Genomic DNA, 17,768 nt, shown 5'->3' on the forward strand with positions numbered 1-17,768 from the left:
TGCAAAACGAGTATATTAGTTTTGTCCTTGGGATACAAATCAGAGAAGAAAGAATCTCCAATCAATTTTATACATGTAATCTTCATCCACACATCGAGACTAGTTCTATTTTTTTATCTATTGTCTGAAATTTATTAGTTTTTCAGTTCAATATATTTATTATTGACAGTGCCAAATTTGCTTATTTTTACTGTATATATAGTTAGTATATTTTGATGATTAATTACCTGGTATTCCTATTATCACTCGATTTGATTATCGGCGTCCTAAAATTTGCGTTGGTTTAAATTTATGGTAAACGAAGCCAATAAATTGTGTTGATTCTTATGCAACAGACGCTTACTGTGTTATTGTTTATTTAGTGTATAATTTTCTACATTCTGTTTTTCAGTTTTGAACTTGAATATGAATCTGGAGACGGTCCATTAAAAGAATACTATTCCCAACAATATAGCCCTTCATAATTGCTCTTTTATGCTCTAAATTAAATAAAGTGAAAAGAAGATCTGTACCTAGATTGGTATTATGACAACTGGGAAAACTTTAACTGTTTGTAAATGTGGGCCATGATCCATGATCTGTGTTGACCACATTATGTTGGGTTAGAGACTTTACAAGTTTGCCACTTAGTATAAAAGTTTCTAAAAAAAATGTTGTATAAGATTTTTATAGCAACTCTCCTCTGATCAGCTGAAAGAATTACATATGTATGTATGTTTTTGTTTTGCTAATGTGTTGTTCAGTGCATTAATTCGTATCTATAAACAGTAGTTATTCTAATTGTTTGTATATCTTTTTATAATAATTCTTTTTATTATGTTATTTAAATACTTAATTTACTGGAGCCACAGATACTACGTTGTGTCGCTTCGCATCAATTTAAAGTTGTTCCATATAAAACCACTGATAACTTCGTATTAAATTGTGGGTACTCAGCACAAAGCATTAATTTCATCTAGATTTCTTATTGTAAGAGGGTCCATGCCTTTGTCTATGTATGTACATATGTCCTGTGTGTGACAATATATAAAATAAATAACAGTACCAATCGGATTCTATTAACAAGTTTCAGTACAGACTCGCCATCAGTTGTTCCATTCCGTTCCAAGGGGTTCCGCCATAAGCCATTGTTAGTTTATTATAGTTGCAGTACACTGGAACCAAGCGAAGAACAGCGTCATTTCACAAAATCCTTCATATACATATGTATTTGTACATACGCATTTGTGACATATGTATTTGTACATACGCATTTGTGAACACATATGTATGTATGTATTTCTATTTTTTTAGGTCAGCATTTGTTATGGGCCTACGGGGTGATGCCGATGGAATGAATGACACACACCGAGGCATAATAAAATAATCGATGCTTTTAAAATTTGCATAAGTTTGGATACCACACAGATGCTAAACTCAACCTTGTTTCTTATTTACCATATTCAATATATCCCATTGAGCATTTTCACATTGCGCATACGCCGCATTGAACCTGAGCTCAAGTCCAAGACCTAAGGGCGGCAGCGTCGGCAAGTTCGTGGGCGTTCAATTTAATTGTGGGAATTTTGCGTCTGCCACGCACAAATCACATGTATGTAAATAAAGTGGAAATGAATGTCGTGGCTATAAGAACTGAATTTTTGACTAACTACATATGTATGGTACACACACCCACAGTTTGTTACCATGGACGCTGCTAAAGCTAAGGCGGCAGGACCCTTCATTTCTCACTTTTTCAATTGAAGCTATCTTAATGTGTATGGTCATGGCCTTGTCTTAAAGTTTCATCGTGGGAACCGTCCTATGTATTAAACCTACTTTTATGTAAAACAATTTTCCAGCGCAACTTGTGAACTTTTTAAAAATTTTCAACTTTCATTAATGTCGAAAGCTCGTTGGTGGCAAGTTATCCCGGGTTTCTTCAGCGGATCGTCTATTTAGAACATACTTTAAATTTTGTATGTATGGTTTTCAAAGGCGGCATCGTCTATTAATTTCGCATAAAAACGATTTAAAACAAAAAAGTTTTTGAACATTGTGTAAAGATAATATATTAACATATAAAAAAAAAGGTAAAAACAAAAGTGTGCTTTAGAGGTTATTCAATTAATTATGTCATTCAAAAGAGAAAAGATATTGATCTAAACAGAAAGGTCTTAGCTAAAAATAGCAAAAGGATTTGACTAAAATATAATTAAAGTTATTAATCAAGCCCGATAATACGTTTTCGTGGAATTTTCTCGATTTTAATTTTCTTCTTTTTTTTTGTATCTACTGCAACTGAGACAAGTTGTTTTAATTTAATAATTGGAATTATCGCACACAAATACTTTTTGCAGATGACAACTCCAATGCAGCCAAGTAAATACACTGGCCTAGTGGCCGATTTGATGCCTAATATAAGGGCCATGAAATACTCAGGTCTATTTATGCATAATTTTACTGGTGGTAGTGGCTTTATGAAGAAGATCTACTCGTCGGTGCATTTGGTCTTTCTGTTTATACAGTTTGCCTTTATATTGGTTAACATGGCTCTTAATGCAGAAGAGGTAAATGAGTTATCGGGGAATACGATAACCACTCTATTTTTCACCCACTGCATTACAAAATTCATTTATTTGGCCGTCAATCAGAAGAACTTTTATAGGTAAGGTGTCCAAGGGGGAATTCATTGTAAAAATTAATAACAGTATATATTTCATTGCGATCATGGCTGTTGTTTCAGAACTCTGAATATCTGGAATCAAGTAAACACACACCCATTATTCGCCGAGTCCGACGCTCGTTATCATTCGATTGCCCTGGCCAAAATGCGTAAACTTTTCTTTTTAGTCATGCTTACTACATTTGCATCGGCCACTGCATGGACTACCATAACTTTTTTTGGCGATAGCGTTAAAATGGTAGTTGACAAAGAGACAAATTCGAGCATTGCTGTTGAAATTCCCCGCCTACCTATTAAATCGTTCTACCCCTGGGATGCCAGCAAGGGCATGTTCTACACAATAAGTTTTGCTTTTCAGATTTATTACGTTCTATTTTCCATGATCCACTCGAATTTGTGCGATGTCATGTTCTGCTCTTGGCTGATTTTTGCCTGCGAGCAGTTACAGCATCTTAAGGGTATTATGAAGCCGCTAATGGAGCTTTCTGCCTCGCTAGATACATATAGACCGAATTCAGCTGCTCTTTTTAGGTCATTATCGGCAAATTCAAAGTCGGAGCTTATACGCAACGAGGGTAAGAGAGGCGGATGATAAGGCACTCCATATTTGTGGTCTTAATTGCATTTGCCGAATTGCAGAGAAAGATCCTGGTGCCGACATGGACATGTCTGGTATATACAGCACTAAAGCAGATTGGGGCGCCCAATTTCGAGCACCCTCTACTCTGCAGTCCTTCAATGGCGGCTCGAACGGTGGTGGCGGTAACGGGATAAATGGTGCTAATCCCAATGGCCTGACAAAAAAACAGGAGATGATGGTGCGCAGTGCCATTAAATATTGGGTAGAGAGACATAAGCACGTTGTACGGTGAGTAAGTGCATGTGAACGCAACTAAAAATTATTTTTGATAATTTTTGGATTTACGTTGGACGTTTAAATCAAGTCAGTTTTTTTGACTATATATTCGCTTAGTTATTTTTATTGTCTCTTGAATTGTTGATTAAGCTTTTGACTTGGCATCCCTTACCTTTTCTTAGCCTGGTGGCTGCAATTGGGGATACTTATGGGGCTGCCTTGTTACTGCATATGCTGACCTCAACTATCAAGCTTACACTGTTAGCCTACCAAGCAACCAAAATCACTGGTGTAAATGTTTACGCCTTTACGGTGATTGGATATTTGGGGTATGCGCTGGCCCAGGTGTTTCATTTTTGCATTTTTGGCAACCGTCTGATTGAGGAGGTGAGTGGTCAGACATCTGTGCAGCTGTAAAATGTCAGTTAAGACAACAATGTTTATTGAAATTATATAGAGCTCATCTGTTATGGAGGCTGCCTACTCCTGCCACTGGTACGATGGCTCTGAGGAGGCGAAAACATTCGTTCAAATTGTTTGCCAGCAATGCCAGAAGGCTATGAGCATATCGGGTGCGAAATTCTTTACTGTCTCGTTGGATTTGTTTGCTTCGGTAAGATAATCTGTAATACCCAACCCATTGAACTTCACCATATAACCGGACTCCCAATTATTTCTTGTTGTTTATTATCCCGATCTTTTAATTTTGTGGCTGTATGCGTAGGTTCTTGGCGCTGTGGTCACCTATTTTATGGTGCTTGTCCAGCTTAAGTGAGCATTGAACAGAAGTCAATGTCAATTGCATATGCCAACAAACTCTGTGCTAACAACAACATCAAAAAAAGTGACAAAAACATCGAATCAAATGTTTTGTAGTACACAAGAGATAATTATTAACTGACATATTCATATGTCTATTAACATATACATATGTCTATTTACATATGTATTTATTTTCTTTATTCATTTTTACACACGCTACATATTATATAGAGCTTTCAATGTAAGCATAAATATTGTGAGAAATTTATATGCAAATAAACGTGTAGTGATTAACAACGAATACTCAACACAACAATTACGAAATTAGAGCTTTATTCGATTAAGAATGATGAGTGCTTTTCTTTGGTCTCTTTTACTAATATATCTACTTATTGTTATTGCACAAAATATCTATCTTTGGTCTCTTTTACTAATATATCTACTTATTGTTATTGCACAAAATATCTACATACATCGTAAATTAGTACTGTCCTTTTGTTAAGTTAGTTAAGACGAAATATATATCGAACTGAGTAGAATATTAGCTTGATTTGTTATGCATTCCCCACTATTTTACTTTCCGTTAACGCTCTAAGATCTAACGTCCACATCCACAAGATTTTGAACGGTCCAGACACGGCACGCTTGGCTGCGTTAAAAGCAAACCTCGGACATCATCCGTTGGGCAGATGTGCAGAGCCGGCTTAATTGAATTAAAATTATGAATGCCAATTTCTAGTCTGATTGTGAGTTTTTTCCTCAATTTTGTATTTCGGCAGAGTCGCAACTTTATGGTTGGCCAAGTAAAGTGCCGTAACAACAGCAAGAGTAATAAACAATTGCAGCTAACAATTAAACGAAATGTGGCAAAAATGTAATTTAAAATCACATTCATATGTTTATTTTTTGTTTTTGGGCATTTTGAAAGCGCTCTTTACGGTTTTTTAAATTACCCAACTCCGTTTGCGGACCCCAAAAGCAACAACTGCGAAACAACACTATGCTGATCTACGACTTTAAGATACCCTCTACCAAGTTGATGCGTTAGTTATATGTACATATATTCATGTAAATAGGAAAATCAATTCAATTTTTGACAAAAGAACATGCATCTGTCAGAGTGCAATAGAGAATATATGTATTTATTATAAACAAATGTCTACTTGTTTACGAGGTATAGAATATGCTGCACAACGCGTTTAGCGCGGTCAAATGAAATTTTGTTTTTAACAGCGATTATATTGTTGGCAATAAAGAGAAGTCTGTAATTTTGACATCTGAGAGATCCACAAAAACAAACAAAAAACGCCAGCCTTCCTTAGTCTGATGTTACTGCTTCTTGTTAATTTCTTTAAAGTGCAGACTTTCGTCTTTGGCAATGAAAATTTCTTAACATGAGCAAGTTGCTATCAAGAGCCGCCTAACTCATGTATACTCGTTACGTTAACGTGGTATCTTATTCTTCTTTTTTTTATATTAATAATCGTTATTTTTGTGTTTTATAGGTTTACCTTTTCGTGTCGTACCATTGTGTTTAAAAAAAACTGACGAAATAAATTTTAGTAATAACACATTTCTATATTACAATTACATTAAATCAACCATCAAAACTAGGCGTTGGGTTTTAAATATTTAAATTAACTGATAGCCAACGTATTTCTGAATAATATCTTATATTTGTAAGGGATCAACAACGTACAAAAAAAGAGCATAGTAAGTTAAAGAGAAGCAAAGTCAAAGTCGAGACCATCCCCGTATACATATGTACATATGTACCACGTAATCACCCCTTTCGTTGGCCCAATAAGTGTTGATAATTGCTGCCAACCACCAAACGCAAAGCAAAACAAAATAAAAAAGTTGTGCAAAATTTATAATTTGCTTTCTGTCTTTTTGCCCATATTCTATGAATTAGTAAAAACAAAAAAAGAAAATATGTAAATTGCCTCAGTTGCAAGTTCAACGACCAGATCAAAGGCTTGACTCTCCATGTGCATTAAGTTGCTTAATTGTGAAATGTTGAAAACGATCAGAAATATAATAATTATCTGTAAAAACAATACAATTTTGGCATTCGATTGGTGGCGATTATGCCCCACACGTTTAGTTTTTCCTTGTTCGGTTTTTATTTATTTTTACTGGCAAATTTCAAAAAACTAAAGACACGAACTTTGGTTCGAAACTTCGCTTACTCAGTTTGAGTCAATTTTCTGTCTGCTAGATAAAAGTAAAGTATCTTCAGTGGAGCGCGTCGGCGGCCAGTTCGCCGCTCATTGAACTTCTCTTGCGCAAATACCGATGTTGCACTCCTCTTGCCAACCCCTCGTGCATTCAGCTCAGCTGCTCATTTGATTCGTGTGTCTGGATTTTCTCTTTGACCGATTTTCATGGCATGATCTGTTTTACGGCTTTCGGTTTTCTTTTGCTACACTCCCATATACAGGCTCATGATTGTTATTGTCGTAACCATGAGCTTCGTCAAGCGTCGCAAAGATCGGCTCTGGCTCGTCTGTATTTAAATGCCACCGAAACATGTTTTCAGACATTCAGTTTTAGTTATCATTCCAAGCAATTCGGTTGTGTGTCTTTTAGAGTGCGTCAGTCTGGTGTATACTTATATTTTGTGATCGCCATACGCCGCGTTGCACCACTTGGACACTCCAAAACATAAGGATTACCAAATTAATAAATTCGCTAACACACTACATACTACAAACACCGCCTGAAGGTGAGAAATTGTGAAAGAATCATCGAGAACAATGCCTGGAATTTTAATAAGCGATGATAAGGATGATGAGAACGCAAAAAATAAACTTATTACATATTCGTGATAAAGTTGCAAATCAAGTGCCTTTCAAAATGCATTGTATTGCAACAAAAGAGCTCAATTGGTCCCCAAAATATGTATTTTAAATATTCATTAATAAGATCATTGAACTGTGAGATTTATCTGTGTGATAAAAATAATATGCATAGATACTGGTAGCGCATTTGAAATCTTGTGTGCAAACCTAACATATTGTGAAACTAAGCTCTTTTGCTTATTCGAGAAGAACTTGTCCAAGTTGTTTACAAATCGTTTCGTTAACCACTTAAAAGTTGACGAAATTCTGTGAAAATAATTACAAAAAAAAATACGTAAACAGAAAATTGTAACAGGCAATACACTTGTGACTAGTAGACCGCACACAAAGAGAGAAAAATGAGTGAAGGGGAGAAGGAGGCATCAACTCTTTTGCGCAAACCGAAAGACCAACAGTCAAAAATAATAAAGAAACACAACTCGTTTTTTGGCGCGTTTTTATGACTCTTAGTCTGCCCCTTTTTATACCATATTTTCCCCAAAATTTTCGCAATCTTTGAGGTAAAGTTGCTGGGTAAACATTTGCAATGAATGCAATAGCCATTAGCGGCAGCGGCCACATTAGCTTTAGCTGTATTCTAACAGGTTGTGGTTGCTACCACTGCAGCAGCTGCCGCGTTGCAAATTGTAGTTTTTTGTGCAATTTGTAAGCTTTTCTTACCAATTCTTTATGTTGGCCTCAATGAGCCGCTAGTGCTGAAATTAAGCAACGAGTCAAAATTATCAGGAACTTCAGGTATGGTAGCCGTTAAAGTTATTAATTTAAGCTGCAATTTATTTAATTTTCTTTACGAAGTAAATTACCTTAAATCCTTTTGGATTTATATGCATAGAAAAAATATTATACTTTTTAGTGTAGGTGCCTCTGAAATAAAGTGAAAGCAATTGCTGGAATCGTTCTTTCTCGCTGTCCCCCTCGATCGAATTGCTAAAGTTGCTTAAACAGTATAATTATTCATTTTGTTTTGCTTATACGTACATATATATTTTTACTTGCTAAACGGTGGTGAAGTTAATATAAAATTTGCTGTATAGGCAATAAAACGGCAAAAGTCAGCCCTCAGCCATGGGCTCTGTTGTTTTAAGGTCGATGCTGGTTGATTATTTTGGAGTCAAACAAAAACAATTAAACATTACGCAAGTGGGCGTGATTGTCGGTGGTCTAAGTATACCTGATTGGGAGAGTGTCACAGAGCTGGGGGTTATGCATTTTTGGCCATGCTAATGAATCGAGTCTTTGGCGTGTGACGAACGGCAAGACGTGCAATTAAAATGTCAGAAGTGAAATAGTACAATAGTCAAGATGTTAAGAAATACAGTAGATAAGTTCAATGTCATTCCTACTCCCAAATATTATAATCACACTAAACATTTAAATTTGTTTTTTGTGTTCACGGTGCTTTGATTAAAAAATGAACTAAGTAAGCCGTCTCGCGGACTTAGGCATACTATGCACCAAGTAAAACAAATATTTTGATATGACAATAACAAATGCATTAAGTATGCCAATTTTATTTGCATTAGTTAGAAAATTACGTGAGATATTCGGTTTTATACAAATTACGGGAGTGGAATGGCGCACTGATATGTACATGCATTAATTACATTTGGATTAATATCTTAGATGATGATGTTGCATCCCACTCCGGCTCAGCGCGTCAGCATACGCGAGGAGTTACGCGAACCAGAGGACCCCTCTGATATTGAGCGCGACATCAAGTTGATACGGGAATGGTTGGAGACGCAGCCGCACTTGCCCAAGGATATGGACGATATGCGTTTAACGACCTTCTTGCGTGGCTGTAAGTTCAGCTTGGAGAAGGTAAAGAAGAAGCTGGATATGTACTATACAATGAGGAATGCGGTACCGGAATTTTTTGCCAACCGGGATATTAACCGTGAAGAACTAAACATTGTTTTAGACTATGTGTAAGGAAAACTGATTTGCTTTAAGAATACTCATTATGCTCTTGTATGCTCTTTAGACACTGCCCCACGTTACCAGGCATAACGCCAAATGGGCGCCGCATCACCTTTATAAGGGGAATTGACTGTGACTTCCAGCCCCATCACATTTTGGATGCCATGAAGGTGGCCTTAATGATTGGAGATGTGCGTCTAGCTGAAGAGAGTGTTGGCATTGCCGGCGACATATTTATTTTAGACGCTGCAGTGGCAAGTGCTTCGCACTTTGCTAAATTTTCACCGACTGTAGTGAAGAAATTTCTAATTGCTGTTCAGGAAGCGTATCCCGTGAAGGTGAAAGAGGTCCATGTGATTAACATTTCGCCGCTGGTGGACACGATCTTTAATTTCGTGAAGCCCTTCGTTAAAGAGAAGATTCGTAGCCGCATAACGTTTCACAATGATGTAGAGAGCCTTTACAAGGTGGTTCCAAAAGATTTGCTTCCCAATGAATACGGCGGCAAGGCTGGTGGTATTGTGGAGCTTAATCAGTGGTGGAAACAAAAGTTGGCCGACAATACTAAGTGGTTCAAGGAGCAGGAGGATAAAAAGGCCAATGAATCGTTGCGCCCCGGCGCACCAAAGACCAGTGACGATTTGTTTGGAATGGAGGGTACATTCCGTCAACTGAACATTGATTAAAAATTTGGAATCAATTACACATCTTGCAAAATTAATTCGCTTTATTGAACTCTTCTCCATGATCTTCTATTGCATGTATACGTATTATTATTTTCTTTGTGCTTGTGCAAATTTTGCATTAAATTTTCACAATAAATAGTGAAGGATGAGCAAATAAAATTACCAATTCCTTGTTTGTAGTCTGCAATCAAGCCGTGGACTATAAACAAAAAAACCGTTTGAGCTCTTTTATTACTTTTAAGGTATTAATGTTGAATATTCTTTGAAAAGGCCAACAAACTGAAGGGTATAAGTATCAATGATCTACTCCATCAATATACATACGTAGGGCAAAATTTGCTTGAGGCATTCATTAAAATTTAATATATGCCTATATATATGTATACAAATGTTTTGTTCTAAATTTAATAGACAAACCAAACTTGAAATTTAATATAATTATAATAAAAAGTTTGTCAAACTTTTGTCTTATAATATATTCAAATTATATTTTATGGAGAACGACAAAACTTTGTAGCTGATAATTTGGATTTAAATTGAATTTGAAAAGATGGGACACGCCTTCAAATATATTTTCCACTATATAAGACATATGAAATTCTAAATCTACTAATTTTTCTCATCATGCAGTACGACGAACAAACAATTAAACGCCGAGACCTGTTTGTTTTTATTCGCATCACGTTTCGCGTTGCTGCAATGTTTCCTTTTGGGGACAACCAGTCCAGTATTCTTGTAAGATCTTTCGATCTAATTTACGAGGCTTTCAATCTCATAGTATCAATACATATAGCTGGGCTATACATATGTACAATATACATTAACTACGGCAAAGGGGATTTGGATTTTTTCGTCAGCTGTCTAATACAAACAATTATCTATATGTGGACAATTTCCATGAAGTTGTACTTTCGTCGAATACGGCCAAATTTGTTGAACGAAATCTTGCAGTTCATGAATGAGAAATATGAACTACGTTCTGCTCCGGGATTCACCTATGTTACAATGTCGGGTGCCTTAAAACAATCAAACATGTGGATTAAAAGCTATGTTTATTGTTGTTATGTAGGCACCATATTTTGGCTGATACTGCCAATAGCCTACAGGGATAATAGTTTACCCCTTGCCTGCTGGTATCCTTTTGATTATACGGTAAGAATATTGTTAATCGAAACGACTATTTTTAATCTTCTTTATACTCTGATTTTAAATAACATTACATGTCAACAATTGATTTGTGCATTATGTTTCAGCAACCCATTGTCTACGAGTTAGTATTTCTTCTACAGGCAGTTGGCCAGATTCAAGTGGCAGCTGCTTTCGCATCATCCAGTGGAGCTCATATGGTATTGGCTATTCTGATATCTGGACAATTCGATGTGCTATTTTGCAGTTTAAAGAATGTATTGGCCACAACCTATATCCAAATGGGTGCAAATAGGGCGGAGTTAAAGTAAGTTGGACTAATATTATATTTAAGCTACAATTAAAGTATGTAGCTTCGCAATTAAGTCATATCCAAGTAGAAATGCTAACCTCAAATTAGCAGAAATGAAATTTCGGTTGTATATTTCTTTTTTTGTTTGTTGCAATATAAAATTTTTTTGTTTCTACACATTTTTACAGTAAACTGCTTGAAGCCCAATCAATAACGAATGCAGATACTGATCAATATTCTTATTCAGTAGAAAATCATACACCTCTTGAAGAACTTCTTGCAACACCGTCAAAGATTTGTCCAAACTTTCAAATTGCTTTCAAGATGTCGTTTAAACGATGTCTACAGCATCACCGCTATATAATAAAAGCACTACAGAAAATGGAAAAGTTCTATAACCCAATTTGGTTCGTGAAAATTGGAGAAGTCACGTTCCTCATGTGCCTTGTTGCTTTTGTTTCGACCAAAAGCAGCCAGGATAATTCAGTAATGCGGATGGTATCGCTTGGTCAATATCTATTACTGGTGCTGTATGAACTATTTATCATCTGCTACTTCGCAGAGGTAATTTATCAGAATAGCCAACAATGCGGCGCGGCTCTTTGGCGCAGTCCGTGGCATTTACATATATGGGAAGTGCGAAGCGACTATCTTTTCTTTCTGCTAAATGCCCAAAGAAAATTTCAATTGACAGCTGGAAAGATATATAATTTAAATGTGGACCGTTTTCGAGGTGTAAGTAAAAACTAACTTGTTTTTTAAAATCAATGGCAATTACAATACCTCAATTGCGTGTACTACCAAGTATTTGTTTTATCCACTCGCTGATGTTATTTGTTTCAGACAATTACTACCGCGTTCTCTTTCCTAACATTGTTGCAGAAATTGGATGCACGTGGCTAGTTGCTTTTCAGTTTGAAAAATATTCAATCGTTTCTTACACAGTTTAATAATAAAATATTACAAATTTGCTGATAAATTTAACATAAGTTTGTGACGGTAAAGCGAAATAATATTTCAAATACATTAAACACATTTATATAAGCTTATAAAACTAACTGAAGAGTCGAAATATGTACAAACGTCAATTTGTTTTATATGCATTCAAATATATGCATTCAGTACTCCACACATTACTTCTTGAAACACGCACTTCTTGTAAGTTGCGCGTTCAGTCTTTTTTGAGCACACTATTACAGAAACATATTTTAACAAAAGATATACATATTTATCAACTGTATTGCTAAATAAATTAGGTGTTTGATTACATATTTTTTTGAATGGCTTCACAGTTAAAAGCAATAAGAATCCATATACATTAATTAGGTACTTGGGATTTATTCTATTGACGTTTTCTTCACACTCTACATCCACTAAATGTCATGGCATTTTCAATCGGTAATTTGAGCAAGACATAATTTGTGTAGTCAGGAGAAGCAATCGTTAAGTGTATTGAAATATTTTTCAAGTTTGTTTATTGATTGTTTGTACGTTATAAATCGTCTGTTAACTTTTTCGGATATTTTATTTCCACGCATTAGTACTGTGGATTGATTTTAGTGTCCACCCAATGCCTTTTATATTCCTGACTACTCATTGGTGTTTTTGGTCTTTTTACAATTTCTACAACTCTCAATTGTTTTTTCCGTGTACTTTTTTTAGTGATTCATCTTATATTTTTACAGTATCAAAAGTATGTTATTTTGCCTCTTTTCAAATTGAACTCTTCCGTTCGTATTTTTATGATATAAATTTTTCTACAATGAAAAATTTACAATGTTATTTTTTATGTTTTAAATATTTGTTATAATTATTTTTGTATAAAATGATGTAGACTCGTCAATATTTAATTATTTAGCTGATGTATGCATGTTATTTTTATTCATCATATAAATTAAACTTTATAAAGACAGTTCTGATTTATTATTAAAAAAAATATAGATGCGTGTAAATATGCATTACTTAATAGGTATTCGTTTTATAAGCTTTAACCGTTTTGAATTTGTTTTCTCAGCTAGAGTTTGTTTTTCCATAATCCTTAACTACAACAATATATCCAGTCATAACAGCTAAAACAAACTAGATGAAACAACAATTTTGAATTGTTATTTGCTAATTTTTTGTGATGAGGGCTTACATATGTTGCTGCTTATGCTGACACTTATGTTTGTGCTATTGCAGTATTGAATCTTCGTTGTGCTATAGTAGACTGAGTATATTCCATGGCCTTGTCCCTCGTTCGCCGTCCTTACATCACCTTGGTTAATATTTATGAAGATTTTGTTGCTGTTTTCACAAATGGTGCTACTTTTGCCGCTATTGTTGCTGTATTTGTTAGTGTTGACTAGTTGAATTTTGCTGCGTCGCTAGCTTGCATGTGCTATTTTCATCGTACTCGTGGTACTATCATGATTAAAGTGCTCGGCATTAAAAATCACCTGAATTATAAAGCCCTGATGAATGTTGCATTCATCAATGGGAACCTTATCGCCAAGTAATTTGCCACTGTAAAACCAACGCTGGCAACAAGCATCAATTCCTTCTGCAGCCTAAACGGAAGAAATCAATACGTAAATAAAATTAACGGAATTGTTGATTTGCTCTTGAATTAATTAGTACAATTCCTTACCTGCAGCTTCCTTTTGCACTGTCCCACTGTATCCTTTGAGTATACAGGCAGTTTAACATCCGACATAGTCGATGATATGCGCAATTTGAGGAAAATTTCAGTACCACCATCCACTGGCTCTGAGTATTCAGCGGGCGAATCTCTTCCATTCTCTTCTTTTACTATATTAATGGGATATGATAGGCAATAGATCGGCACCTTGTATTGCGTGCCCAGTTCATCATAACACTCCGTGAGGTATCTATAATAATGAATTATATTAGTTTTCATTGCGGTAGTATAATTAATAATTATCCCCACCCAAAACCAGGTAGTTTTAAGTATTTTTAACAATGAAACTTGCTCTAATTAAAATCAATAATGAGAAATTACGGAGTGTTGCATTTTATAAAGTTTGCAAGTATTTTTTTTTTTTTTTTGCGGACGCAGTTCCAAGTTCCAGTTGTTAAAAAAGAACGTAGAGACCACACAAATGCACACAAATTTAACATAATTTTGATTTAGACCTGGTACGATAATTTTAACCTATATAAAGAAACTAACAGCTATTAAATTTGTCCATAGTCCGGCACAGTTGTTGCATTAAGCTTATACGGGTATATCAATAATACATATTAAAAACACCAATTTAATATCGATTTCCTGACTTCTCAACGGAGGAATGGTCAAAGAAATCACTCACCCATTTGGCACAGAAACATTGGCTCCATCTATAATTGCCTGAGCCATTTGAAAGTCTAGTCCCTCAGCTGCTTGGGATGCAGCCCTTATTGCATCCCAAATCTCTTTACGTCCATCAAAAGCCGGGGCAGTGTCCCAGAACTCATCGCGCTTGGACTTTAATTGTCCTTCGGTTAGGGGGACATCTGACCTCCACCGTATAGTTTCATGACATAAATGACGGTTCTTGCGGGAGGCGCCCAAAGCAATGCCTTAAACAAAATGCAACGAATAATCGGAATCGAGCAATGAATCAAAAATAAGGCCACTCACCTGCACTGGCCGGACGCGAGGAGACAGAGGAGACACTCATTGTTTCATTGTCCGGATTCATGCGACCCACACAGGCACCCATTTTGTTGTTGGTCACTGACAATATGCTTATCTCCTCAGCATTTGCTGTTCCGAATGACTTTGCCTGATCTCTATAAATTTTTAAATATTTTTTTGAATTTGACGTTTTAAGTACTGCACTCTTAGATGTCTGGCATCTGATGATCTTCCTTTGGCTATTGGTATCCTTGTTCTGTCCAAATACCGTTATTAACCTTATTATTATTGTTTGTTAACGTTGACGCCTCTTTGCTTCCGTTGTTTTTGTTATTGTTATTGCTGCTACTTCGCCTGTAGAATGGCTGCCCACCAGTGCTGAGAACTTCCGTTATTCTCCTTAATTGTTTTGCAAACGCATTAGTTATTAATTTAATTTTCCGACCTACAGACAATTTGCAATAACTTTAATAACCAAATTAATTGCAACGCAGTGTTTTTTTTTTGTTTATAACCTCCTCCCCCCGCCGAACACATTGGCTCGATGCAACTTGTGCGTCATACCAAGATTGATGCCAACATCGAGCCCAAGTGGCGAAACATCGACCATCTAGAGGTGGAAGCGGCGAAACTATCGTCACATGCAACCACTTCAAAATCGAGCATCATACGTCGGATGCCAGCATCGAACAACTAGAGATGCAAGCCCATCGATTGAACCGAATTCGCTCAGCCCATCGAATCTTCTTTTATGTGAATGGTAAATTTGCTCGCTAAAATCTGCAAACTTGCAGGTGTATGTATTCTTTTAATGCTCGAATTTCCAACTTAACTTTTAACACTACTTCAAACACGCCAAATATGCCAAATTGCCACTCGATTTTACGGCCGAGAGAGTTTTCCCTCATTTACCCCTTTTCATGCATTTGTAATCACGCATTAAAGTCCACTAGCCAAAAGCTTATTAAATAATTCAAAATATAGTTTCCAATGTAGAAGCACGAAACGCACTTTAAAAACTTTGTCAGATAATGATCGATTTAACACTAAAAGAGGTTAAAATATATCTTTAATATCTACATTTTTCCAGCGCAAGTGCTACATATATTTTTTTTAACAGAAGAGCACCACATAACTTCGTGCCCAATACTATTATACCTAACAAGATTTCAGCCGACAATAACGTATACGCACGGTATGCTGGCTATGTACATTTGTATGTACATTGTACATATTCCACAAATGTTTAATAATATGATGGTGCAAAATCTATATATATTAATCAGTTAAGCGAAAGTTCCAACACGAAATAAAAAAATTATTTGAATTCCCTGGCATCAGACATTTGGTCCTTTAACTATCTCTGCATTGTTTAAGCCGAGGTAGGTCAAATGAAGAGAAAAAACAAGTCCACCATTTCATTTTTATTTTTAAAGAAAGCTAATTTATTCAACCTTTAAATAAGAGTTAAACTCTCTTAGTGTCGTAATACATATTTCAGGTCTTACATGTTATTTGTCCGATGGTGAGTGCTGAATTTAAGAAATCTTATTATTTCATTTTTTAAGCTTGCCTTTGTTACTTTTAGGTTTCTTTATTTTTCTGATTTCCTCTCGTCATTGTTAATGCTGGCCTTATCACATGTGAGTGTTTTGCTTCTTGTTATTGCTCATTAGTAATATTTTGTATTTAAATTAATTCAAAAAATGTATATATGTATACATACATACACATGAATACGAAGTATATGAAAAGCTGATAAGTCACTTGGACTCGAGCTGAGAAACTGTGGTTAATGTAGGATTTGACCTTTAACTATGTGGCATGAGACGAATTCGGGTTTATCTTTTGCCACAACAACTCTTCCGGGCTCGGATATGGCTGGCTACTGCCGCTGCTGCGGCTTCTGATAAGCTAAGTCGGAGATTAACACTCTCACATCTTTATCTCGTGGCCCGCTCTCTTGTATTCCAAAGCAGTCTGGCGCCTCTGCAGGTTATTTACCTCCTTATCTCTGACTTTTTACATTGTTTTTATTGTCTAGATCTCTTTCTCTCCCTCCGCCTTGTTGTTGACCAGATAGTGACAATGTTTTTGTTCAGACCTTAGTGACGTCACATAGCCAGAGTTTTGTTATTTACTTATCGCATTTTCTTTTTAAACCTTATCTTTTGTTATTTTCTAGCTAGATTTCATTACTTTTCTTGCAGACAGTTTGGCGCGCTGGCTATGCCCTGTTTATATGCATTTATTTATTATTAAATATTATACATATATATGTACATACATACACGGTATATATGTATATATGTATATGCAATTTTTTTGTTAAATTTTGTTGAAATTTTAAGCTTGAGCAGTTAAAAATTATCTAAATATAATTTAAGTTTACTTGTTCATAGCGAATAGATTTGGTCCTTATGGGCAAAAATTTTCTTTCTGAAAGTTGCAATTGTATCGTATCACCTATTAAAAAGACATTATCGAGAAGCTTACAGTACAACATTCAATTGCCATTGATTACCAAAACTATATTGGCACTAAAATGTTAAAGTGTTCACTGTCTACCCTTAGAGGATCAGTCCCGAGATAAGCGTGTGATGCAACTTAATCAAATCGTATTTTGTACGCCCATGCCGGCATACTCTGGTCTGATAGCCATATCTTGGACCAGGCGTCCAATCAGCGGAGCCTTCCAAACTACGGCAACGAGTTCGACCGTTTGCCCGATAATAAATACGAGCGTTACTTATTGCTGCTGTTGTACATGTTGTTATTGTTGTTGCGTTTTTGAAAAGGTGATATGAAATGTGCTCTGATAAGTTTTAATCAAGAATATTTTACTCGCATTGCTTTGGTGGGTCTCTGGCCTGGCCTGTGTCTCATGAGTAGCATTTGAAAAGTTGTAGTAGTAGGTCGGAGCTCGGATCAGATGCGGGTGCGTCCTAGTATATAGTA

General features: G+C 35.8%; 4 protein-coding genes across 5 annotated transcripts; 3 read left to right on the forward strand and 1 right to left on the reverse strand.

Annotated features, from left to right (window-relative positions):
- The first annotated feature begins 1,673 nt into the window (after positions 1 to 1,673).
- Orco (odorant receptor co-receptor) lies at positions 1,674 to 4,599 on the forward strand. Its single transcript, XM_068301820.1, has 7 exons — positions 1,674 to 2,072; positions 2,340 to 2,647; positions 2,726 to 3,240; positions 3,305 to 3,533; positions 3,704 to 3,908; positions 3,979 to 4,134; positions 4,246 to 4,599. The coding sequence occupies exons 2-7, from the start codon at positions 2,340 to 2,342 to the stop codon at positions 4,294 to 4,296; spliced, it is 1,464 nt and encodes a 487-aa protein (XP_068157921.1). The 5' UTR covers positions 1,674 to 2,072; the 3' UTR covers positions 4,297 to 4,599.
- A 2,239-nt stretch (positions 4,600 to 6,838) lies between these two features.
- On the forward strand, positions 6,839 to 9,912 carry LOC137584311 (alpha-tocopherol transfer protein-like). The gene is made up of 3 exons (XM_068299644.1): positions 6,839 to 7,011; positions 8,771 to 9,075; positions 9,132 to 9,912. The coding sequence occupies exons 2-3, from the start codon at positions 8,771 to 8,773 to the stop codon at positions 9,751 to 9,753; spliced, it is 927 nt and encodes a 308-aa protein (XP_068155745.1). The 5' UTR covers positions 6,839 to 7,011; the 3' UTR covers positions 9,754 to 9,912.
- Positions 9,913 to 10,418: 506 nt separating this feature from the next.
- On the forward strand, positions 10,419 to 12,336 carry Or83a (Odorant receptor 83a). Its single transcript, XM_068302038.1, has 4 exons — positions 10,419 to 10,905; positions 11,007 to 11,206; positions 11,380 to 11,926; positions 12,035 to 12,336. The coding sequence occupies exons 1-4, from the start codon at positions 10,453 to 10,455 to the stop codon at positions 12,092 to 12,094; spliced, it is 1,260 nt and encodes a 419-aa protein (XP_068158139.1). The 5' UTR covers positions 10,419 to 10,452; the 3' UTR covers positions 12,095 to 12,336.
- On the reverse strand, positions 12,095 to 15,367 carry LOC137585976 (ubiquitin domain-containing protein 1). Of its 2 annotated transcripts, XR_011033654.1 has the most exons (5): positions 14,814 to 15,367; positions 14,503 to 14,752; positions 13,821 to 14,061; positions 13,329 to 13,740; positions 12,095 to 13,270 (listed from the first exon to the last, which is right to left on the reverse strand). XR_011033654.1 is itself a non-coding variant. In XM_068302039.1 (4 exons), the coding sequence occupies exons 1-4, from the start codon at positions 14,893 to 14,895 to the stop codon at positions 13,558 to 13,560; spliced, it is 756 nt and encodes a 251-aa protein (XP_068158140.1). In that variant the 5' UTR covers positions 14,896 to 15,367; the 3' UTR covers positions 12,095 to 13,557. The 2 variants fall into 2 exon arrangements, 1 of the variants encoding a protein (XP_068158140.1); XM_068302039.1 differs by having other exon boundaries at positions 12,095 to 13,740.
- Positions 15,368 to 17,768: the final 2,401 nt, after the last annotated feature.

The sequence above is a fragment of the Drosophila tropicalis genome, unplaced genomic scaffold, assembly GCF_018151085.1.
Source record: "Drosophila tropicalis isolate 14030-0801.00 unplaced genomic scaffold, ASM1815108v1 contig_878, whole genome shotgun sequence".
NCBI lineage: Eukaryota > Metazoa > Arthropoda > Insecta > Diptera > Drosophilidae > Drosophila > Drosophila tropicalis.